This window comes from Budorcas taxicolor, chromosome 3 (assembly GCF_023091745.1).
Source record: "Budorcas taxicolor isolate Tak-1 chromosome 3, Takin1.1, whole genome shotgun sequence".
NCBI classification, from domain to species: Eukaryota; Metazoa; Chordata; class Mammalia; order Artiodactyla; family Bovidae; genus Budorcas; species Budorcas taxicolor.
Window position 1 is genome coordinate 16,786,235 of NC_068912.1, and position 24,706 is coordinate 16,810,940.

Consider the following 24,706-nt stretch of genomic DNA (forward strand, 5'->3'; position numbering starts at 1 on the left):
TCCTCCTACTCTCAGTTTACTGAGTTTTAAGAATATAAGCAACAATAAACTCATATAGTAGTCCCCCTCAGTTTCCATATATGTAGAAATTCATTATAGTTGGGAGGAAATAAAGGGAAAAGCAGATTTTGCTCTTATTTTGACCTGCTTCTTCTTATAATCCAACAATATACTATTTTCTATTGCTTTCATTATGGTTATGTATCTTTCATGTCTTACAGAGGTGAAATTTCCCCTGGAACATTATACACTAGAATTGCAAGACCACAGAGTTTCATGTAATATTTCTCTTTCTGGGAAGGTGGCTTTACTGGATGAGAAAACAGCCATGGTGACTGCTGTCCAGCTGGGCCACACTAACCTTATCTTCGTCCACAAAAGTATCCTTTTGTTCAAGTTTTTGCTGTCAATCTATATTTCCTTGAGCAAGCTAGACATGTTCCTTGGTAAAATAACTGGTTAAGCATGATTATAACACTACTACACTTATTTTCCATAGGTTTTATCTTTTAAAAAGCACTATAAATTATTATTGTCATAATTTCTAACAAAGGGTAGGTACAGAAGAGTAGTTGTTATTTGTAATCTGTTGAACATATGTGCAACATAATATAAATTGTAAGTAGGCGGGGTTCCTTAGTGGCCCAGTACTAAAGAATCTGCCTGCCAATGTAGAAGACACAGTTCAATACCTGATCTAGGAAGATCCCACATACAGCTGAGCAACTAGGTCTGTGCACCACAGCTACTGAACCTATGCTCTAGAACCTGGGAGCTGCAACTGCTGAAGGCCACACACTCTAGACCCTGTGCACCACAACTAGAGAAAAGCTCAAGCAGCAGCGAAGACCCAGCACAGCCAAATATAAATAAATAAATAAGGTTATATTAAAAAATTATAAATAGGAGACCAGGGAAAACTTTGGAGGAACTTGTGTAAATGTTATTTAATTTGTTCTTGTTTTCACATGAATAATTGAGAAAAGATGATATTGTCTGCAGTGGCTACTTAATATTTGTTAAATTGAGGCAAGAGTAATTTTTTAATTAATTTATTTTAATTGGAGGATAATTACTTTACAATTTTGCGGTGGTGTTTGTCATACATCAACATGAATTACCCCCGGGTGTACATGTGTCTCCCCATCCTGCATCTCCCTCCCACCTCCCTCCCCACCCCATCCCTCTGGGCTGTCCCAGAACACTGGCTTTGGGTGCCCTGCTTCATGCATTGAACTTGCACTGATCATCTATTTTACATATGGTAATATACATGATTCAATGCTATTCTCTCAAATCATCCCACCCTCACCTTCTCCCACAGGGTCCAAAAGTCTGTTCCTTACATCTGTGTCTAAGAGTAATTTTAAAAACTTCAGTAAACCTGCTCTGTAAAGATTGAACAAAGAGAGTTACTTGGAGCTCTAATATAGTCAATGAAAACAAAACAGTATAAAGATTAAAATTCTCAGAAAATTAAAATTTTCAGAGAATTCATAAAATTCTCAGTGTTGATTTCAAAATATTTCCTATTTTTGAATCTTTGAATCCCAAATATTTAAATTAATTTGTTTAATTTATTCAGCAAATACCTATTCTATTTCTCCTATATGCTCAACATTGCTCTAAGGGCTGAGGATACAGACTATTTTACTCTGGGTAGTTAGGGAAGTCCTCTCTGATAAGGCTGCATTTGAGCAATGAACCATACAGATATCTGGGTGAAGGCTCTCCAGAAAGAGGAAATAGCAATTTCGAAGGTTCTGAGGCAGAAGCATGTTTGGCATGTTTACAGACGAGCAAGGAAGACACTGCAGCTGAGTGCAGAGAATCAGGGGAAAGTAGTAGAACAGGTAACAGAGTAGGAGAGGGAGTAGCTATGTAGGGCTTAGCAGGCTTGCTCTGAGTAAGAGCCTATCAGTCCTAAAGGCTATAGTATTTCTTGTAGAATAGAATTTGTTAATTAGCTGTTATATTCTGTTATATTATTTGTCTAAAACATTCAGGAGGGGTTTTGGTTCAGAGTTGTTTGGTCTCTAGTCCTTTCAAGGTGCCTAGGACATTTGTGAACAAATACAATAGTAACTACAAAGTAAACTAAGATATTTGATATTTATTTAGTTTCAGCTGTGTGTCAGGCACTTACCTGAACTGCCTTCCCCAGGCATCCTTACCATGATATTTTTCATAGTTTTTTTCATTTTTTTCTCAGTTCATATTGTTATATATTCCATATTGTTAATTATTGTTATTAAATATTAAAATATATTTACCTCTTGACATGGAAGGTGACGATTCATAATTTATTCAGCGCCTGCCTTAGGTGGCTGGTGGTACTCATAGAGATGGGTGATATAAAAGAAGGCGCATGTTTAAGAGAAAGGAAAACTAGTTTAGTCCTTCACATGTCAACTTGAAGTATCTGTGCGCTAGACATCCAAGCAGAAATTTTTATTATGCATCTGGAAGAGAAAGATTCAGGATGAAGACAAGTCTTTCAGAGTTATTAATTTATAGCCAGGTGATAGCTGAAGCTGTTGTAGAGAAAGGGAGAATATACAGAGTGAGAGGAGAAGAGGACCAAAGACATAACTCTGGACTGCCAGCTTCTAAGGTTCATTTGGAAGAGGAGGAACTTGAAGGATGCCCAGAAAGAATGTTTAATAGGAAATTAGGAGAGTAGGAAATAGTAGGAAAATCAGGAGAGAAAAATTTCATGGTAACCAAGTGAGGAATTTGCAATGAGAATGTTCTTCAGGTGAAATCAGCAGAAATAAAGGAAGTCTTGGATCACTTTTCCAATAAAACAGCTTGGCTTTAAAAAGAAGGAGGAAAACAAAGCAGAAGTTTGAAGAAGACAAAATTTTTTTAAGTTAAGAGAAACTTGAATATGTCTATAAGTTAAACAGAGAGATGGCAGAGATATGGATGAAAAGAAGGTCAGTTGATGGAGCTAGATTTCTGAGAAGTAAGATTTTGGAGGAGCAAGATAAAATGAAATTCCAAACAGGGAAGGATTAGATAAAAGGTAGATGTCTTATTCTGATTATGGAGGGATGAACTGGTTTAGAGACCTATTGAGATCTGTGCCCTCATCTGTAAAATGAAAGGAATGATATACTCCTGAATTTCCTTCTGCATGCGTGTTCAGTCACTCAGTTGTGTCCAACTCTTTTGTGACCCCGTGGACTGTGGCCCACCAGGCTCCTCTGTTCATGGAATTTCCCAGGCAAGAATACTGGAGTGGGTTGCCATTTCCTTCTCCAGGGGATCTTCCCAACCCAGGAATCTAGCCCAGGTCTCCTGCGTTGCAGGTAGACTCCTGCCCTGCAGTGGATTCTTTACCAACTGAGCTACGAGGGAATTTCCTTTTAGCTCTTACAGTTTATGAATGTAGTACATACTAAAACCAAACTTAGACTGACACAGTGTTTAAAAGATTTGCTTTAATGAATAGTAAAACCAAATGGTTTTTACTTGTGGCTCAGCTGGTAAAGAATCCTCCTGCAACGTGGGATACCTGGGTCGATCCCTGGGTTGGGAAGATCCCCTGGTGATGGGAAAGGCTACGCACTCCAGTATTCTGGCCTGGAGAATTCCATGGACTGTATAGTCCATGGGGTTGCCAAGAGTTGACACCACTGAGCAACTTTGACATTCACTAAAAAAGTAATTTTAATTAGCATATCAATTGTATGTATATTAATAGTTCTTTTGAAGTACTTGGGCAGCTTTAAAAGTTTGATCCCTGAAATAGATTAAATATTTTGCTTTCATTGTCACTATAGATATTGTAGTGCCTAATTATAGCCTAGTGCATGACTGAATTAACAGCACTTCTAAATTAGTGTACTTAGAAATAATAAGAGTTTTCTGTCTAATCATTTCAGTGATACGTTTCTCAGAGCAGAAATAATTTCTTCTTAGCTTTTGGACACAGTATATTTCTGAGAAGGAATTACATTACTAATTAGATTGTGTAGGCATGCTAAGTTGCTTCAGTAGTGTCTGACTCTTTGTGACCCTGTGGACAAGAGCCCACCAGGCTCCTCTATCCATGGGATTCTCTAGGCAAGAATACTGGAGTGGGCTGCCATGCCTCCCTCCAAGTGATCTTCCCGATCCAGAGATGGAACCTGCATACCTTAGATCTCCTCTCCTGCATTGACAGGAGGGTTCTTTACCACTAGCACCACCTGAGAAGCCCCAGATTGTGTATAGGCTAACAGAATAAATAATGTGTCATGTGATGTATGACAAAGAAGTATCTTTGGTGGGAGAGAAAACATTTTGATATTAAAGAATTGCCACAGATAATAGAAAATCAATTAGTGATTTTTAAAACTGTCTGTGGAGCCCAAGGCAAGTTACTGGGCTGGATGACAAGTCATGCCACTCCCTCTCCATCCACCACTGTCCATTTCTTCAGCCAGAGCAATTCCACTTTGTCCTACTTTCCCTAATGGGCTCCTGTGAAACACTTTTACAGGGGAAAAGGATTCTGCAGCTAAATGAATATTAAAAATGTGGAGCATGATCTTTTTTTCTCTCGTTTCATCTTCCTGATATTTGAAATTCAAGAATACCTTATACCTGTGATTACTGAACCCTCATATTTTTCTCAGAATGTATGCATTTAAGTTTTGCTTTCCAAGAGATAATGAAAGATAGAATTTTTACTTGCTTTTGTTTGTGGGCTTATTTATTTATTTTGGTAGCTTATATTTTTCTTTTCACCCAAATCTAGCTCATAAAATTTCCTTAAACCAAAATTAAGATGTCCATATGCGATCTGTGTCTGGACTCCCAAATTGCACCATATATGTTGTAGAGCCTGGATTTTTAGGTATTTTTAGATAATGATTTTCATAAAGCCAAATAACTTAAAGTATGCCACTGAAATGAGTGCATTAAAGACTAGAGTGCTTCATTTTGAGACTTAACTAATTTCAAATTCAACCTTACTTTGACATGTTTTCTCACATTGTTCTAGTTAAATGCTATTTGCAAGAGTAAAGCATCTTGAAACAGATTGTGAAAAGGTATGAAACTCCATGTAATACAAGGTTGGACTAGGAAAAGAGACTTCATACAAAGAAAGAAGAAACCTATGTCCTTAAGCCACATGAAGCAATTTTTTCCTGTGAAAGCAGCTGAAGTCTTGCCTGACATATCAGAAATGAGCAAAATTGTGGGTTTGGGGTGGATGATATTTGTATACAGATGTAAGTGAGAATGCTTCTTTTATACCTAAGATGAACTAAGTTAAACTAGGATCTTTGGAACCCCAAATTATTATACAGTTTTATAGAGGGAACTAAAGAATCTACTTTGGAAACCATCTCCATCTATTAGTGACTTTAGCTCTTTAAAGTTTGTATTTATAAAATTCATTATAGAAAAATGGCCTCTTCTGATATTTTTCTTTATTGATTTGTGTACAGGTTTCACAGTCCAACCTGGAGACCGATGGAGTCTAGAGGTGGGACAGGTCTATGTTATTACAGTAGAAGTATTTGATAAAAGCAGCACAAAGGTCTATATTTCAGACGTGAGTCTATCTTTTGAATTTTTCTAGCCCCCTTAAGGGTAACTCCTTCAGTGGGCAGTCTTTTTGCTAGGAAGACTTTTTTTTTGGCTTCCAGATTTTGCCTTCAGAAAATGCAAGTTACTACTTTATCATTATTATTATTAAGTAGTTCTATCCTTGAGGAATACTAAATCAGAAGTAAAAGATACAACTTGGTTAGATTTATAGGAAAGAGATGAGGTTGGCACCAAGGGTAACACTTTGGATGGGATCCTCATTCTAAAACTTCATTTCAGAGAAGTTACCAGAGTTTTATAGTGTGATCATTAGATGTAAAATGTTGTAGTCATTCTCCAGCATCCATTCCCCACCCTACCCCCAACTGTCAATTTCTGGAATGGCACAAATCACACTAAAATTGACATAAGCTTTGATGCTTACTGTTTCTAATTGCTTATCATTAATAGATCTTTCAAAAACTAGTACTATTTTAAAATGACATCTTTCCAACTTAGAATTTGATGAGGGAGAGCAAAGATTTTTATTTTTACTTCTTTAAGCCCCAGAATGCATAGTCACACTTTTTTTTTTTTTAATGCTTTGAGTTTAAAATAGCATTAGGGAAAAAAAAAAACACATCTCTTCATATTTGTGCTACTTCTGGGCTGATTTTCAGAATCTCAAGATTATGTACCAGTTCCTGAGGGAGTACTTTGAAGAGCAGCTAACTACTGTGAATGGATCTTACCATGTTGTAAAAGCTCTGAAAGATGGTGTGGTCGTGATAAATGCATCTCTGACTTCCATTGTTTACCAGGTAGGAATTAAAAGGACATTTTTTGAATCCTGAGAATACTGACAAGATTTGCTTGATTTGTTGATGTGCTAGCACATATATAGCATATCTCACCATTATCTTTCACAAGATAAACTGACAAGCAGTACACTTAGTAGTTTATACCTCTGCAAATTTTCCATTTCAGTCTCTGTTATTGCACGTGTCTGCATTTGTGGTCATTTTGTGTACGTGTCATTTGAAGTTCCTTTAAAGATTATTCCATATGCATGTTTCCTTGAGTCATCAGATCCACATAAGAGTATTTTGTACTAAAAATACATAGGGTTAATATGCCAATTGTTTAACCATGCCACCAACTTTGCACTTTTAGCAGTTTTTTACTTTGTAAATGGCATAACTGAGTATCTTCAGACAATTTTTATTCCTTTTGGTTAATTTTTATATGGTGTAATACCAGAAATGGAGTTACTGGGTGAAAGGATAAGGAATTTATCTGTTTCTAACACCTCTAAGGAGAAGGCAATGGCAACCCACTCCAGTACTCTTGCCTGGAAAATCCCATGGACAGAGGAACCTGGTAGGCTTCAGTCCATGAGGTAGCCAAGAGTCAGACAAGACTGGGTGACTTCACTTTCACTTTTCACTTTCATGCATTGGAGAAGGAAATGGCAACCCACTCCAGTGTTCTTGCCTGGAGAATCCCAGGGACAGCAGAGCCTGGTAGGCTGCTGTCTATGGGGTTGCACAGAGTCGGACACGATTGAAGTGACTTAGCAATGCCTCTAAAAACGTGCAGATATCCGACTTTTAACAGTTTGTCAGATTTGTTTCCCTCTGTAAACCTACTTTTTCTCCAGTGATCCTTCCCCAGCTGTTTGAGGCAAAATCCCAAGAGTCACCCTTGACTCTACCTTCTCCCTCACCTCCTTCGTTCAGTACATCATTGAATGCTAAGTCAATTCTTCTAAAAATCTCTCAAATCCATTTCTTACTAGGTGAAGGAGACACTGCTGTCTTTCACCTAGACTTTCACAGTAGCTTCTAAACTGATACTCCTACCTTCAATATTGTCTGTGGCTAGAATGATATTACAAAAACTGTAAAAATTATTATGTATTTACTGTTTAAATTCCTTTGGTGACTTCCCACTGATTTTAAGGTAAAGTTTAAACTTTGCGGTTCATAGGATTCTCATCTCAATGGCTTCTCTTGTTGCAGAGCACCAGATCTAAGTGCACGGGCTTCAGTAGTTGAAGCATGTGGGCTCAGTAGTTGTGGCGCACAGGATTAGTTGCTCCACAGCAACTAAGTGGAATCTTCCTGATCCAGAGATCAAACCTGAGTCACCTGCATTGACAGGTGGACTGGACCACCAGTTGTTGTTGAATTGCTAAGTTATGTCCAACTCTGTGACCCCATGGACTGCAGCATGCCAGGCTTCCCTGGTCTTCACTATCTCCTGGAATTTGCTCAGATTCATATCCATTTAGTTGATGATGCTATCTAACCATCTCATCCTCTACCATCCTCTTCTCTTTTTACTTTCAATCTTTCTCAGCATCAAAGTCTCTTCCAGTGAGTCAGCTCTTCACATCAGATGGACAAAGTATTGGAACTTCAGCTTCAGCATCAGTCCTTCCAATGAATATGCAGGGTTGATTTCCTTTAGGATTGACTGATTTGATCTCCTTGCAGTCCAAGGGACTCTCAAGAGTCTTCTCTAGCACCACAATTAGAAAGCATCAGTTCTTCAGCACTCAGCATTCTTTATGATCCAACTATCACATCTGTACATGACTACTAGAAAAACCATGACTTTGACTATAGGAACCTTTGTCAGTAAAGTGATGTCTCTGCTTTTTAATACACTGTTTAGGTTTGTAAAGCTTTCCTTTAAAGCAGCAAGTGTCTTTTAATTTTGTGGCTACAGTCACCCTCTGCAGTGATTTTGGAGCCCAAGAAAAGGAAATCTGTCACTGCTTCCACTTTTTCCCCTTCTATTTGCCATGAAGTGATGGGACTGGATGCCATGATCTTTTTTTGGATGTTGAGTTTTAAGTCAGCTTTTTCACTCTCCTCTTTCACCCTCATCAAGAAACTTATTAGTTCCTCTTCATTTTCTGCCATTAGAGTGGTATCATCTGCGTATCTGAGGTTATTGATACTTCTCCCAGCAAGCTTGATTCCAGCTTGTGATTAATCCAGCCCAGCATTACATGTGATGTAATCTGCATATAAGTTAAATAAACAAGATGACAATATACAGCCTTGTTGTATTCCTTTCCCTATTTTGAACTAGTCTGTAGTTCATGTCCAGTTCTAACTTTTGCTTCTTGACCTGTATACAGGTTTCTCAGGAGACAGGTGAGGTGGTCTGATATTCCCATCTCATGAAGAATTTTCCACATAGTCAAAGGCTTTCACATAGTCAATGAAGCAGATATTTTTCTGGAATTGTCTTGCTTTCTCTGTGATTCAGCAAATGTTGGCAATTTGATCGTTGATTCCTCTGCCTTTTCTAAACCCAACTTGTACATCTGGAAGTTCTCAGTTCATGTACTGGTAAAGCCTAGCTTGAAGGATTTTAAGGATAACCTACTAGTATGCGAAATGAGTGCAGTTGTTCAATAGTTTGAACAATCTTTGGCATTGCCCTTCTTTGGGATTGGAAGGAAAACTGACCTTTTCCAGTCCTGTGGCCACTGCTGAGTTTTCCAAATTTGCTGGCATATTGAGTGCAGCACTTTCACACATCATCTTTTAGGATTTGAAATAGCTCAGCTGGAATTCCATCCCCTCCACTATCTTTGTTTGTAGTAATGCTTCCTAAGGCCCACTTCACACTTTGGGATGTCTGGCTCGAAGTAAGAGATCACACCATTGTGGTTATCCCAGTCATTAAGACCTTTTTTGTATAGTTCTTCTGTGTATTCTTGCCACCTCTTCTTAATCTCTTCTGCCTCTGTTAGGTTCCTACCATCTCTGCTGTTTATTGTGCCCATCCTTGCATGAAATATTCTCTTGATACCTCCAATTTTCTTGAAGAGACCTCTAGTCTTTCCCATTCTATTGTTTCCCTTTACTTGTTTGCATTGTTCATTTAAGGAGGCCTTCTTATCTCTCCTTGCTATTCTCTGGAACACTCCATTCAGTTAGGTGTATCTTTCCCTTTCTCCTCTGCTTTTTGCTTCTCTTCTTTCCTCAGCTATTTGTAAAGCCTCCTCAGACATTGTCTTCTTGCATTTTTTTTTCCTTTGGAATGGTTTTGGTCACTGCCTCCTGTACAAATGTTATGAACATCTGTTCATAGTTCTTCAGGTCAAACTTGCCAGGGATCTCTTGACTTTCTACTTTTGCATTCCAGTCCCCTATGATTGAGAGGGCAATTTTTTTGGTGTTAGTTCTAGAAAGTCCTGTAGATCTTCAGAGAACCAGTTAACTTCAACTTCTTTGGCATCAGTGGTTGGGGTGTAGACTTGGATTACTGTGATGATGAATGATTTGCCTTGGAAATGAACTAAGATCATTCTATCATTTTTACGTTTGCGTCCAAATACTGCATTTTGGACTCTTTCATTGACTATGAGGGCTGCTCCATTTCTTCTAAGGGATTGTTGCCCGCAGTAGTAGCTATAATGGTCATCTGGTTTAAATTCACTCATTCCCATTTTAGTTCACTGATTCTTAAGATGTTGATGTTCACTCTTGCCATCTCCTACTTGATTATGTCCAATTTACCTTGATTCGTGGACTTAACATTCCAGGTTCCTATGCAATAATGTTCTTCACAGCATCAGATTTACTTCACCACCAGATACATCCACAACTGAGCGTCATTTCTGCTTTGGCCCAGTTACTTCATTCTTTCCAGAGCTGTTAGAAATTGCCCTCAGCTTTTCTCCAGTAGCACATTGGACACCTTCTGACCTGGGGTTGGGGGCTCATTGTCTGGTGCCATATCTTTTGCCTTTTTATACTATTCATGGGGTTCTCATGGCAAGAATACTGGAGTGGTTTGCTATTCCCTCCTCCAGTGGACCACATTTTGTCAGAAGTCTTCACCAAAACCCGCTCGTCTTGGGTGGCCCTACGTGGCATGGCTCATGACTTCACTGAGTTATGCAAGCCCCTTTGCCATGACAAGGCTATGATCCATGAAGGGGTGGACCACCAGGGAAGTCCCTTAACTTCTTAACTCCTTAACCCAGGTCTCGCACATTGCAGGCAGACTCTTTACCAACTGAGCCATCACAGAAGCCTTCTTACCACAGTTTTATAGAAGCCTCTGTGACAGAGATCACAATCTGGTGGCCTGCAGACTATCTTGATTTGTAATCTTGTTTTTTATTTAGGTGTGTAAGTTTCCTTTTGATTGGGAAATTTAAAATAAAATCTGGAAGTTTAAAATAAAACTACTTCCCTGGTGGTTCAGTGGTTAAGAATCCACCTGCCAGTGCAAGGGACACGGGTTTGATCCCTGGTCTGGGAAGATCCCACATGTTGTGGAGCAACTAAGCCTGTGCTCCACACCTGCTGAGCCCATGAGCTGTAAGTACTGAAGCCTGAATTCTCTAGAGCCCATGCTCCACAACAAGAGAAGCCATTGCAATGAGAAACCCACACACTGCAGTGAAGAGTAGCTCCTGCCAGTTGCAACTAGAGAAAGATTGTGCACAGCAGTGAAGACCCAGCACTGCCAAAAATAAATAATTTTTTTAAAAGAAAGAAAAAATGCCCTTAAGATCAATCCAAATTGTTGAGTGTATCACTATATCATTTTAAGAATTACTGAATAAAAATAATTGGTGAATAATATCCCATTGTATAGATGTACTGGATTTTAACTATTCACCTACTAAGGGTGATTTGGGTTGTTTCTATTATTTGGCAATTATAAATAAAGCTGCTCTAAAGATTCTTGTGGGCTTCCCAGGTGGCTCAGTGGTAAAGAATCTGCCTGCAGTGCAAGAGATGAGGGTTCAATCCCTGGGTTGAGAAGATCCCCTGGAGAAGGAAATGGCATCCCACTACAGTATTCTTGCCTGGAAAATCCCATGGACAGAGGAGCCTGGAGGGCTATAATCCATGAGATTGCAAAAGAGTCAGACACAACTTAGCAACTAAAACAACAACATTGTTGTATAGATTTCACTGTGAATATGTTTTTATGTCTCTGGGATAAAATGCTTATGAGTGGAGACTTCCCTGTGGTACAGTGGAGAAGAATCTGCCTGCCAGTGCAGGGAACACGGGTTCAACCCCTGGTCTAGGAAGATTCCATATGCTGCAGAGCAGCTATGCCCGTGTGCCACAACTACTGAGCCCATGCTCTAGAGCTCACAACCTGCAAATCCTGCAGCCCACAAGCCTAAAGCCTGTGCTCCAAAACAAAAGAAGTCACTGCAAGGAGAAGTCTGCACATGACAATTAGAAAGCTCCTGCTCACCCCAACTAGAGAAAGCCTACATGCAGTAATGAAGATCCAGCACAGCCAAAAAAAAAATAAAATTAATTAATAAAGAAAAAATGCTTGAGTGCAATTCTTGGGTCATATAGTAGCTACATGTTAAGTTTTATAAGAAATTGATAAACTATTTTTCTAAAATGGCTGTATTATTTTATTTTATATCCCCACCAATGATCTATGAGATACCATTAATAATTTTTAATATTTCTTCTTTTTACTCATAGTCATTTCAAGTTCCCTATTTCAGTTCAGTTCAATTCAGTGGCTCAGTCGTGTCCGACTCTGCAACCCCATGGACTGCAGCACGCCAGGCTTCCCTGTCTATCAGCAATTCCCTGAGCTTACTCAAACTCATGCCTGTTGAGTCAGTGATGCCATCCAACCATCTCATCCACTGTTGTCCCCTTCTACTCCCGCCTGCAATCATTCCCCACATCAGGGTCTTTTCCACTGAGTTAGTTCTTTGCAACAGGTGGCCAAAGTATTGAAGTTTCAGCTTCATCAGTCCTTCCAATGAATATTCAGGACTGATTTCCTTTAGGATGGACTGCTTGGATCTCCTTGCTTTCCAAGGGATTCTTAAGAGTCTTCTCCCACACCACAGTTAAAAGCATCAATTCTTCAGTGCTCTGCTTTCTTTGTAGTCCAACTCTCACATCCATACATGACTACTGGAAAAACCATAGCCTTGATGGACCTTTGTTAGCGAAGTAATGTCTCTGCTTTTTAATATGCTGTCTAGGTTGGTCATAACTTTTCTTCCAAGGAGCAAGAGTCTTTTAATTTCATGGCTGCAGTCACCATCTGCAGTCATTTTGGAGCTCAAAAATATAAAGTCTCTCACTGTTTCCACTGCTTCCCCATCTATTTCCCATGAAGTGATGGGACCAGATGCCATGATCTTCATTTTCTGAATGTTGAGCTTTAAGCCAACTTTTTCACTCTCCTCTTTCACTTTCATCAAGAAGCTTTTTAGTTCCTCTTCACTTTCTGCCATAAGGGTGGTGTCATCTGCGTATCTGAGGTTATTGATATTTCTCCCAGCAATCTTGATTCCAGTTTGTGCCTCATCCAGCCCAGCATTTCTCATGATGTACTCTGCATATAAGTTAAATAAGCAGGGTGACAATATACAGCCTTGACGTACTACTTTCCCTATTTGGAACCAGTCTGTTGTTCCATGTCCAGTTCTAACTGTTGCTTCCTGACCTGCATACAGATTTCTCAAGAGGCAGGTCAGGTGGTCTGGTATTCCCACCTCTTTAAGAATTTTCCAGAGTTTGTTGTGGTCACACAATCAAAGGCTTTGGCATAGTCAATAAAGCAGAAATAGATGTTTTTCTGGCACTCTCTTGCTCTTTCGATGATCCAATAGATGGCAATTTGATCTCTGGTTCCTCTGCCTTTTCTAAATCCAGCTTGAACATCTGGAAGTTCATGGTTCACGTACTGCTAGCCTGACTTGGAGAATTTTGAGCATTATTTTACTAGTGTGTGAGATGAGTGCAATTGTGCAGTAGTTTGAGCATTCTTTGGCATTGCCTTTCTTTGGGACTGGAATGAAAACTGACCTTTTCCAGTCCTGTGGCCACTGCCAAGTTTTCCAAATCTGCTGATATATTGAGTGCAGCACTTTCACAGCATCATCTTTTAGGATTTGAAATAGCTCAACTGGAATTCCATCACCTCCACTAGTTTTGTTTGTAGTGATGCTTCCTAAGTTCCACTTGACTTTGCATTCCAGAATTCTAGCTCTAGATGAGTGATCACACCATTGTAATTATCTGGATCGCGAAGATCTTTTTCGTACAGTTCTTTTGTGTATTCTTGCCACCTCTTCTTAATATCTTCTGTTTCTGTTAAGTCCATACCATTTCTGTCCTTTATTGTGCCCATCTTTGCATGAAATGTTCCCTTGGTATCTCAGATTTTCTTGAAGAGATCTCTAGTCTTTCCCATTCTGATGTTTTCCTCTATTTTTTTGCACTGATCACTGAAGAAGGCTTTCTTATCTCTCCTTGCTATTCTTTGGAACTCTGCATTCAAATGGGTATATCTTTCCTTTCCTCCTTTGCCTTTCACTTCTCTTCTTTTTCACAGCTGTTTGTAAGGCCTCCTCAGACAACCATTTTGCCTTCTTGCATTTCTTTTTCTTGGGGGTAGTCTTGATTACTGCCTCCTGTACAATATCACGAACCTCTGTCCATAGTTCATCAGGCACTGTGTCTATCAGATCTAATCCCTTGAATCGGTTTGTCACTTCCACTGTATAATCGTAAGGGATTTGATTCAAGTTATACTGAATGGTCTAGAGGTTTTCCCTACTTTCTGTAATTTAAGTCTGAATTTGGCAGTAAGGAGTTCATGATCTGAGCCACAGTCAGCTCCCGGTCTTGTTTTTGCTGACTGTATAGCACTTCTCCATTTTTGGCTGCAAAGAATATAATCAGTCTAATTTTGTTATTGACCACCTGGTGATCAAGTTCTCTATTTAGTTATTATATAATTTTTTGGCAGGGGAGGGGGGCTGCACCACATGGCTTGTGGGATCTTAGTTCTGTGACTTGGTATCAAACCCATGTCCCCTGCAGTGGAAGCATGGAATCTTAACTGCTGGGCCACCAGGGACGTCTTAGTACCATATTGTTTTGTTTACTGTAGTTTTGTAGTATAGTCTGCCAACAGGGAGTGTGATACCTCTAGCTTTGTTCTTTATTCTCAACATACTTTGGTTATTAGGGGTAGTTTGTGGTTTCAAATAAATTTTAGGATTGTTTATTCTAGTCTCTTGGAAAATATCATGGGTGTTTTGATAGGGATTGCATTAAAACTATACATTGCTTTTGGGAGTATTGACATTTTAATAATATTAATTGTTCCAATCCATGAACCTGGGATATCTTTCCATTTCTTTGTATCGCCTTCAGTTGTTTTCACCAGTGTTATGGTATTTTCAGAGTATAAGTTTTTCACCTCTTTGGAGTTGTTTATTTTATTCTTTTTGATGCAGTTGTAAATGGGGTTGTTTTCTTGTTTTCTCTCTCTGAGAGTTCATTATTAGTGTATAGAAAAGCAACAAATTTATGTATATAAATCTTGTATCCTGCAACTTGACTAAATGCATTTAATAGATCTAATAGTGTTTTTTTTTTTTCTAATAGTGTTTTGATGGGGACTTTGGGTTTTGTATTGTGCCAGTGCTTTTTGTCAAAGAGACTCATCCCACTTATTGTATGCTCTTGGCATCCTTGTCAAATCCAGTTAACTAGAGATGTCACCTTATTTCTGTACTCTCAATTTTATTCCATTGGACTCTGTGTCTGTCCTTTTGCAATACCACACTGCTTTGATCACTGTAGCTTTGAATTGTATTTTTAAATGGGAAATGTAAAGTCTTCTAACTGTTCTTTTTCAAGATTGTTTTGGCCATTCAAGATCTCTTAGAATTCCATATCAATTTTAGGATGGGCTTTTCCATTTTTTCCAAAAAGGCCCTTGGGATTTTGATAGCAATTACGTTGAATTAGTAAATCACTTTGGAGATTGTTGTCATCTTAACAATGTTCAGTTCAGTTCAGTTCAGTCGCTCAGTTGTGTCCAACTCTTTGCGACCCCATGAATCACAGCACACCAGGCCTCCCTGTCCATCACCAACTCCCGGAGTTCACTCAAACTCACATCCATCGAGTTGGTGATGCCATCCAGCCATCTCATCCTCAGTCGTCCCCTTCTCCTCCTCCTGCCCCCAATCCCTCCCAGCATCAGAGTCTTTTCCAATGAGTCAGCTCTTCGCATGAGGTGGCCAAAGTACTGGAGCTTCAGCTTTAGCATCATTCCTTCCAAAGAACACCCAGGGCTAATCTCCTTTAGAATGGACTGGTTGGATTTCCTTGCAGTCCAAGGGACTCTCAAGAGTCTTCTCCAACACCACAGTTCAAAAGCATCAATTCTTTGGCGCTCAGCTTTCTTCACAGTCCAACTCTCACATCCATACATGACCACTGGAAAAACCATAGCCTTGACTAGATGGACCTTTGTTGGCAAAGTAATGTCTCTGCTTTTGAATATGCTATCTAGGTTGGTCATAACTTTTCTTCCAAGGAGTAAGTGTCTTTTAATTTCATGGCTGCAATCACCATCTGCAGTGATTTTGAAGCCCCCCAAAATAAAGTCTGACACTGTTTCTACTGTTTCCCCATCTATTTCCCATGAAGTGATGGGACCAGATGCCATGATCTTCCTTTTCTGAATGTTGAGCTTTAAGCCAACCTTTTCACTCTCCACTTTCACTTTCATCAAGAGGCTTTTTAGTTCCTCTTCACTTTCTGCCATAAGGGTGGTGTCATCTGCATATCTGAGGTTATTGATATTTCTCCCGGCAATCTTGATTCCCGCTTGTGCTTCTTCCAGCCCAGCGTTTCTCATGATGTATCCTGCATGTAAGTTAAATAAGCAGGGTGACAATATACAGCCTTGACGTACACCTTTTCCTATTTGGAACCAATCTGTTGTTCCATGTCCAGTTCTAACTGTTGCTTCCTGATCTGCATATAGGTTTCTCAAGAGGCAGGTCAGGTGGTCTGGTATTCCCATCTCTTTCAGAATTTTCCACAGTTTATTGTGATCCCCTCAGTCAAAGGCTTTGGCATAATCAATAAAGCAGAAATAGGTGTTTTTCTGGAACTCTCTTGCTCTTTCGATGATCCAGCAGATGTTGGCAATTTGATCTCTGGTTCCTCTGCCTTTTCTAAATCCAGCTTGAACATCTGGAAGTTCACGGTTCATGTACTGCTGAAGCCTGGCTTGGAGAATTTTGAGAATTACTCTACTAGTGTGTGAGATGAGTGCAATTGTGCAGTAGTTTGAGCATTCTTTGGCATTGCCTTTCTTTGGGACTGGAATGAAAACTGACCTTTTCCAGTCCTGTGGCCACTGCTGAGTTTTCCAAATGTGCTGATATATTGAGTGCAGCACTTTCACAGCATCATCTTTTAGGATTTGAAATAGCTCAACTGGAATTCCATCACCTCCACTAGCTTTGTTCATAGTGATGCTTTCCTAGGCCCACTTGACTTTACATTCCAGGATGTCTGGCTCTAGGTAAGTGATCATACCATCGTGGTTATCTTGGTCATGAAGATCTGTTTTGTACAGTTCTTCTGTGTATTCTTGCCACCTCTTCTTAATATCTTCTGCTTCTGTTAGGTCCATACCATTTCTGTCCTTTATCGAGCCCATCTTTGCAATGTTAGGTCTTCCAATTCATGAACATGGGATGGTTTTCCATTTATTCAGGCTGTCTTTAATTTATTCAAGCAATATTTTGTAGTTTTCAATGTAGAAGTACTGCACCTCCAAGGTTGAGTTTATTTTGAGTAGTTTATTCTTTTTTGATACTATTGTAATGAATTTTTTCCCTTACTTTATCTTTCTAGTTTGTTTATTGAAAATGTATATAAGTACAACTGATATTTGTATGTGGATCTGGTATGCTGCAAATTGGCTGAATTATTTTATTGGCTCTAGTAGTTCTTCTGGATTTTACAGAATATTTCATATATAATATATCCAAGAGTTGGTGATGGACAGAGAGGCCTGGCATGCTGCAGTCCATGGGGTTGCAAGGAGTAAGACATGACTGAGCCACTGAACTGAACTGAACTGAACCTGTGAATAATGCTAATTTTGTCCTCCATTTCCCATTTTGGTACCTTTTATTTCATTTTCTTGCCTAATTTCTCTAGCTAGAACTTATAGTACAATATTGAATAGAAGTGGCAATAGTGGGCCTCCTTATCTTGTTTTTGATCTTAGAGCAAAAACTTTCATTCTTTCACCACTGAGTAAGATGTTAGCTGTGGAGTTTCCATATGTGGCCCTTATCATATTGAAGACGGTTTTTTTTACCCCTAATTGTTGACTCTTTTTACTGTGAAAAGGCTTTGGATTTTTCTCAAATATTTTTAAGCATTTTTTTCTTTCATTCTACTAATATGTATATTACAGTAACTGACTTATATATATTGTACTGCCTTTGAATTACTAGAAAATTCCCACTTGATCATGGTGTATAATCCTATTAATATGCTGCTGGATTTGGTTTGCCAGTGTTCTCTTAAGGAGTTTTGTATTTATATTCGACCATGGGGTCACTAAGAGTCGGACACGACTGAGCGACCTCACTGTCACTTTTCACTTTCATGCATTGGAGAAGGAAATGGCAACCCACTCCAGGGTTTTTGCCTTGAGAATCCCAGGGACAGGGGAGCCTGGTGGGCTTCTGTCTATGGGGTCGCACAGAGTCGGACACAACTGAGGTGACGCAGCAGCAGCAGCAGCATGGAGGGACAGGTTCTTGGAGTTTCCTGCTTTGCCACTGTTGCAGACATCTCCTCTCTGCTGATGTTTTTTATTAGGATTTATGAACATGACACTTTTTCCACTTATTTAGGACTTTGAATTTTTCTTTCAGCAATATCTTATAGTTTTTATCATACAGGTCTTGAAGATATTTTATTACATTTGTACTTATTTTATGTTTTAAGCCATATATATATATTTAAATTTTCTCCTTCTAATTCATCATGCTAGTATATATAAATACAGTGGGTTTTTAAAAATCATTTTAAAAATGTATTGATTTTTGGCTGTGCTGAGTCTTTGTTGCTGCGGGGGCTTTTCTGTAGTTGTAGCGAGTGGGGGGCTACTTTTCATTGAATTGCGCAGGCTTCTTATTGCAGTGGCTTCTTTTGTTGTGGAGCACAGGCTCCAGGGCACTGAGCTTCAGTAATTGTGGCACATGGGCTCAACAGTTGCAGTTCCCGGGCTCTAGACCACAGGCTCAATAGCTGTGGCCAACGGGTTAGGTTGCTCCCCGGCATGTGGGATCTTCCTGGATCAGGGATCGAACTGGAGTCTCGTGCATTGGTGGGCAGATTCTTTACTGCTGAGCCACCAGGAAAGCCCATAAATACAGTGGTTTTTGTATGTTACCTTGAATCTTGAAAGCTTGCTGAGTTGACTTTTCTATTGCTTCTTGTAGATTCCTTAGGAAGTGCTACATATATAATTAGGTTATCTGTGAATAAAGAGTTAACTCTTTTCATTATAATAAATGTGCCTTTTCTTTCTCTTGCCTCATTGCACTGACTAGGACCTCTACTACAATATTGAATAGAAGTGTAAAGTGGATATATTTGCCTTATTTCTGACCTTAAAGTGGAAAACATTCACCCTTTCACCATTCAGTATGATGTTGATTATAGATTTTGTGTAGATGCTCGTCCTTAGGTTGAACAAGTTCCTTTTTTTCCCTAGTTTATTGAGAATTTTCATCATGAATTGGTGCTGCATTTTATCAATGCTCTTCTACATCTATTGATAAAATGAATATAATTTTTCTTTTTTAGTCTTTTAAATATGATGAATTAGTCACATTGATTGATTTTCTAGTATTAAACAAATCTTGCATTCTCAGGATAAACCTCACTTGATTATGATTTGTTATCTTCATACATTGCAGGATTTAATTTGCTAAAATTCTGTTAATGACTTTTGTATGTATGTTTTTGAGGGCCTATAACTTTTTTTTCCTTGTTTGGTTTTAGTTGTAATGTCTTTGTCAGGTTTTGATGTGAGTATAATATTGGCTTTATAAAATGAGCTGGAAAGTATTCTTTTCTATTTTCTGGAAGAGTTCTGTAGAACTAGTGTTACTTCTTCCTCAAATATTTGGTAGAATTCACACTGAAACTATTTGAGCTTGGAACTTTTTAAAATGGTAAGTCTTTTATTATTATGGTGCTAAAATATACATAACATAAATTTTACAATTTTAACCATTTTTAAGCATACAGTCAGTGACATTAAGTGTATTAATGGTGTGTACCAATACCACCATCTATCTTTAGAACTTTATAATCTTTCCAGACTGATTCTCTCTTCCCTTAAAAAATACCCACCCCTGTTCCTCCTATCTTCTATTCCCTGGTAACTACATTCTATTTCCTGTCTCTGTTAATTTGATTAATCTAGTTATGTCACATAAATGGCATCATACAAGGAATTCCCTGGCAGTCCACTGGTTATTACTCCATGCCTTCACTGCTGAGCATGTGGGTTCAATCTCTGGTCAGGGAACTAACATCCCACAAGCCTTGTGGCATGGCCAAAAAAAAGTGGAATCATATATTTGTCCTTTGTGTTTTTTTTACTTATTTCACTTAGCATGTCTTTAGGGTTAATCCATGTTGTACCCTGACATAATTTCACTTCTTTTTAAGGCTGAATAATATTCTATTGAATGGATATACTGCATTTTGTTTGTTATTTATCCATTGACAGACACTTGGGTTGTTTCTGCCTTTTGTCTATTGTAAATAATGCTGCTGTGAACATGGGTATACAAATACTTTGTCAAATCTTTACTTTCAGTTCTTTTATGTATATACCCAAAATTCGAATTGCTGGAGTATATGGCAATTCTATGTTTAACTTTTTGAGGAACTGTCATACTGTTTTCCACAGTGACTGTCATTTTACATTCCAGCAGCAATGCACAAGGATTCTGATATCTCCACATCCTAATCAACACTTATTATTTTCTATTTTTGATAACTGCCATTCTAATGGGTATGAAGTGCTATCTCACCGTGATTTTAGTTTCCATTCCTCTAACAATTGGTATATGAGAGGTTTTAAAACTATGAATTCAATTTTTTAAATGTATATACAGCTATTCAGGTTATTTACTTCTTCTTTTATTTATTTTTGGCTGTTCTGGGTTTTCCTGGCTACATGTGGGCTTTCTCTAGTTGCAGAGAGAGGGGGATACTCTTGCTCGTGGCATGCAGGTTTCTCACTGTGGTGGCTTCTCTTATTACAGAGCACGGGCTCCAACTGCACAGGCTTCTATAGTTGTAGTGCATGGGCTGATTAGGTGTGACTTGAGGGTACAGAGTGCTGGCTCACTAGTTATGACACACAGGCTTAGTTGCCACATAGCGTTCAGGATCTTTCCAGAGCAGGGATTGAACTCATGTCCCCTGCATTGGCAGGTGTGTTCTCAACCACTGTACCATCAGGGAAGCCCCTATTTATTTCTTCTTGAGTGAAACTTGGTAATTTGTATGTGAAGAAACTTGTGTTTAGTCTAAATTGTTGAATTTATCACGTTAAGTTGTTGCCAAAATTGCCTTATTAATTTGTATCTGTAGTATCTGTAGTGATGTTGTCTCTTTCATTCCAGATATTGGTGTGTATGTGTATGTGTGCACTAAGTTGCTTCAGTTGTGTCTAACTCTTCATGACTCTATGAACTGTAGCCCGCCAGGTTTCTCTGTCCGTGGGATTCTCCAGGCAAGAATATTGGAGTGGGTTGTCATTTCCTTCTCCATGGGATCTTCCCAAGCCAGGAATCGAACCAGTGTCTCATATCTCCTGCATTGACAGGTTCTTTACCACTCACGCCGCCTGGGAAGCCCCCCAGATATCGATCATTTGTGTTTCTATTGTTTCAATTCTTTACCTGTTTTTTCTTTTATTGATTCATGCGTTTTTCTTTGTTATTCTATTTCTTCTCCTTACTTTGGATCAAATTTGCTTTTCTTTTTTAAGTTCCTTACTATTGAAGAATCTTATGGTAGATCACTGGTTTTACATCTCTTTTCTAATATAAGTACGTCTACTACACTCTATTGGTCATTGAAACCATTCTTAATACAACGAAGAGGGAACTACACAAGGGTGTGAATACCACAGGGTGGGATCTGTGGAGGCCATCTTGGAGTCTGGGTTCTCCAAGTTGATTCTTACTTCTCTATTATTAGGTTTAATGTCATTACTGATCCTGTTTCTTGTGATAAAATGTGAGCACTAATAGTCTATGGTGTGCAATAGCAAAACAGCTACTTAGAAGTATTACCTGTAGACACTACAGTTAAATGCATATAGAAGACAAGCCTTTTGGTAACCAGGTAGTTGCTGCCATAAAACATGTTAGTGAAAGTCTTGGATATAATAGGGTTTATTGATTGTTGTTTCTAAGTATGCTGGACAGTATTGGGAAAGAAAATGGTTAGATCAGGACTTTGAATTCTCAAGTCAAGATCCACCTAAGGAATCTATTAGGTTGATGAAAAGGTGATTTTGGTTTTATACCGTGAATTTTAAATCATTATAACTAGGCTTAAACACATCTTTATTAATCAAAATAGGGACCATTTTAATCAATATATTTTTTGCCAACAATAAATAAGTTTGTTTATTCATAAGTAGCATAAAGTAGTGTAAAAAAGCAAGTAGCATAAAAATCCATGCTTTGGGATTTGATGAACTCTTGGAAAGCATTTTCTGCCTCCTGCTGGTTGTGGGAATGTTTTCCATGCAAAAAGTTGTCGAATGGGGAGCACATATACACCCATGGCTGATTCATGTCAATGTATGGCAAAACCCACTACAATATTGTAAAGTAATTAGCCTCCAATTAAAATAAATTAATTAATTAAAAAAAGTTGTCAAGATGCTTGAAGAAGTAGTAGTCAGTTGGCGAGAGTCTGGTGAATATGGTGGATGAGGCAAAACTTCGTAGTCCAGTTCATTTGGCTTTTGAAGCGTTGGTTGTGTGACATGCAGTCAGGAGTTGTTATGGAGAAGTATTGGGCTCATTCCATTGACCAGTGTCGGCTGCAGACATTGCAGTTTTTGGTGCATCTCATCAATCAGCTGAGCATACTTCTCAGATGTAATGGTTTTGCTGGGATTCAGAAGGCTGTAGTGGATCAGGTGGGCAGCAGACCACCAAACAATGACCATGACCTTTTTTTGGTGCAAGTTTGGCTTTGGAGCTTCTTCTCAGTCCAGCCACTGAGCTGGCCTTTACCAGTTTTATAAAATCCACTGTTTATCACATGTCACAATCTGATCAAGAAATGGTTCATTGTTGTTGTGTAAAACAAGAGAAGACGAATGTAAAATAGATAGCCAATGGGAATTTGCTATGTGACTCAGGGAACTCAAACCGGGACTCTGTAACAACCTTAGAGGGGTGGGATGGGGAGGGAGGTTCAAGAGGAAGGAGACATAGGTATACCTATGGCTGATTCATGTTGATATGTGGCAGAAACCAACACAATATTATAGAGCAATCACCCTACAATTAAAAATAAATCAATTATTTATTTAAATACAAGTAAATTTAACTGTAAAAAGAAAAAAAATAGAAGACAACACTTCAGATTAACGATTTTTTTGATTTTTAGCAGCTCATGAGGCATCCACTTATCGAAATTTTTTACCTTCCCAATTTGCTTCAAATGCAGAATGATCATAGAATAGTCAATGTTGAGTTCTTGGGCAACTTCTGTAGTTGTGAGAGAATCAGCCTTGATGATAACTCTTAATTTGTTGTTGTCAACTTCAGATGGCTAGCCACTATGCTCCTCATATTCAAGGCTCTCATCTCCTTTGCAAAACTCCTTGAAACACCACTGTACCATACATTCGTTAGCAGTTCCTAGGCCAAATATGTTGTTGATGTTGCAAGTTGTTTCTGCTGCTATGATCCATTTTGAATGGGAATTAAAAAATTGCTAGAGTTTGCTGACATCATTTCTGTAGTCTAAAATAAATATAAAATAAACAGCAAGTAATAAGTCATTAGCAAAAAAATAAAGCAAGAAATGCATGTTAAAATGATGTATAATATAACCACATTTATTTAAGAATGTGTTCCAATGCTTGTGTGCTAAGCTGCATCAGTCGTGTCTGACTCTTTGTGACCCTATAGCCCATAGCCCACCAGGCTCCTCTGACCATTGGATTCTCCAGGCAAGAATACTGGAGTGGGTTGTCATGCCCTCCTCCAGGGGATCTTCCTGACCCAAGGATCAAATCAGTGTCTCCTGCACTGTAGGCCAATCCCCCTATCCACACATACTGTACTCTTTTTCCTCCTAGTAAACTCTTGTCTTATTTCACTACTTTCCATCTTTGCAGGATTTCTTTTCTGCAAAGCCAAAGAGTCAGGGCCTTGCCACTGACACTGGTCTAGTGGTTAGGCTATGATGCTCTTACCACCGAGACCTTACTTCAGTCACCCAGGTTCAGAAGCCTTGCTTCAAGCCGCTGCAGACCAAGACCACCTGAGATCATATTTGGTGCTGCAACCTGTATGTTGGGAAATCAAGGGAAGGATTTCCTGGATGTTATTCCTAAACTGCCTCCCCCCCAGTGCCAACCCACTGCTGTCTGTGTCAGACAAGGGACTTCCCCAGTGGTCCAGTGGTTAAGAAGTTGACTTTCAGTGTAGGGGACACAAGTTCCATCCCTGATCAGGGAATTAAGATTGTATATGCCCCAGGGCAACTGAATGCACAAACCGCTGGCTGCTACTGAGCCTGCACACCACAACAGAGCTTGCTGCGTGATGCAACAAAATCCTGCATGCGCAACTAAGACCTGATGCCACCAAATACATATTTTTTAAAATTCTGTGACATTTAAAAGTTTTATTACCTTTTTTCTTATTTTGTCTAGCTCACTTTGAATTTCACCCTGTACTTAGCTGTGTCCCTCTTTATCCCAGTTTGTTGTCTTATCTCTGCTTTTATCTCTTATTTCCTATCTGTTTTTTCTTATGTGCTAAAGCAGACACTGTTGAAAACTGCTCTTTGCGGCAGTCAGTATTTTTGAAGAGCATGTCACTCTTAAAAGGGCATAGTGCCTTTTTAAATACTATGTTCTTTTTCCTATATGTTATAAAATGTCTTCCTTGGACCAATCCTTTTTGTACTAATATTACCTTATGCTTGAATTAGAGATCTAACCATTCCTAGCATATGCTTCCTATTCCTGAAAATTTGTTTCCCTCAGTGATCACCTAAATACCATCAGAATGATATTCTGAATCTTT

At 38.8% G+C, this 24,706-nt stretch overlaps 1 protein-coding gene across 1 annotated transcript in view; it reads left to right on the forward strand.

Moving 5' to 3' along the window:
- The window catches only part of NUP210L (nucleoporin 210 like), a 92,943-nt gene that overhangs the window by 12,601 nt on the left and 55,636 nt on the right, over positions 1-24,706 (forward strand). Inside the window, 4 exon segments of the mRNA XM_052637302.1 lie at positions 222-380; positions 4,778-4,846; positions 5,445-5,551; positions 6,207-6,347. Coding sequence (XP_052493262.1) covers positions 222-380; positions 4,778-4,846; positions 5,445-5,551; positions 6,207-6,347 — 476 coding nt within the window.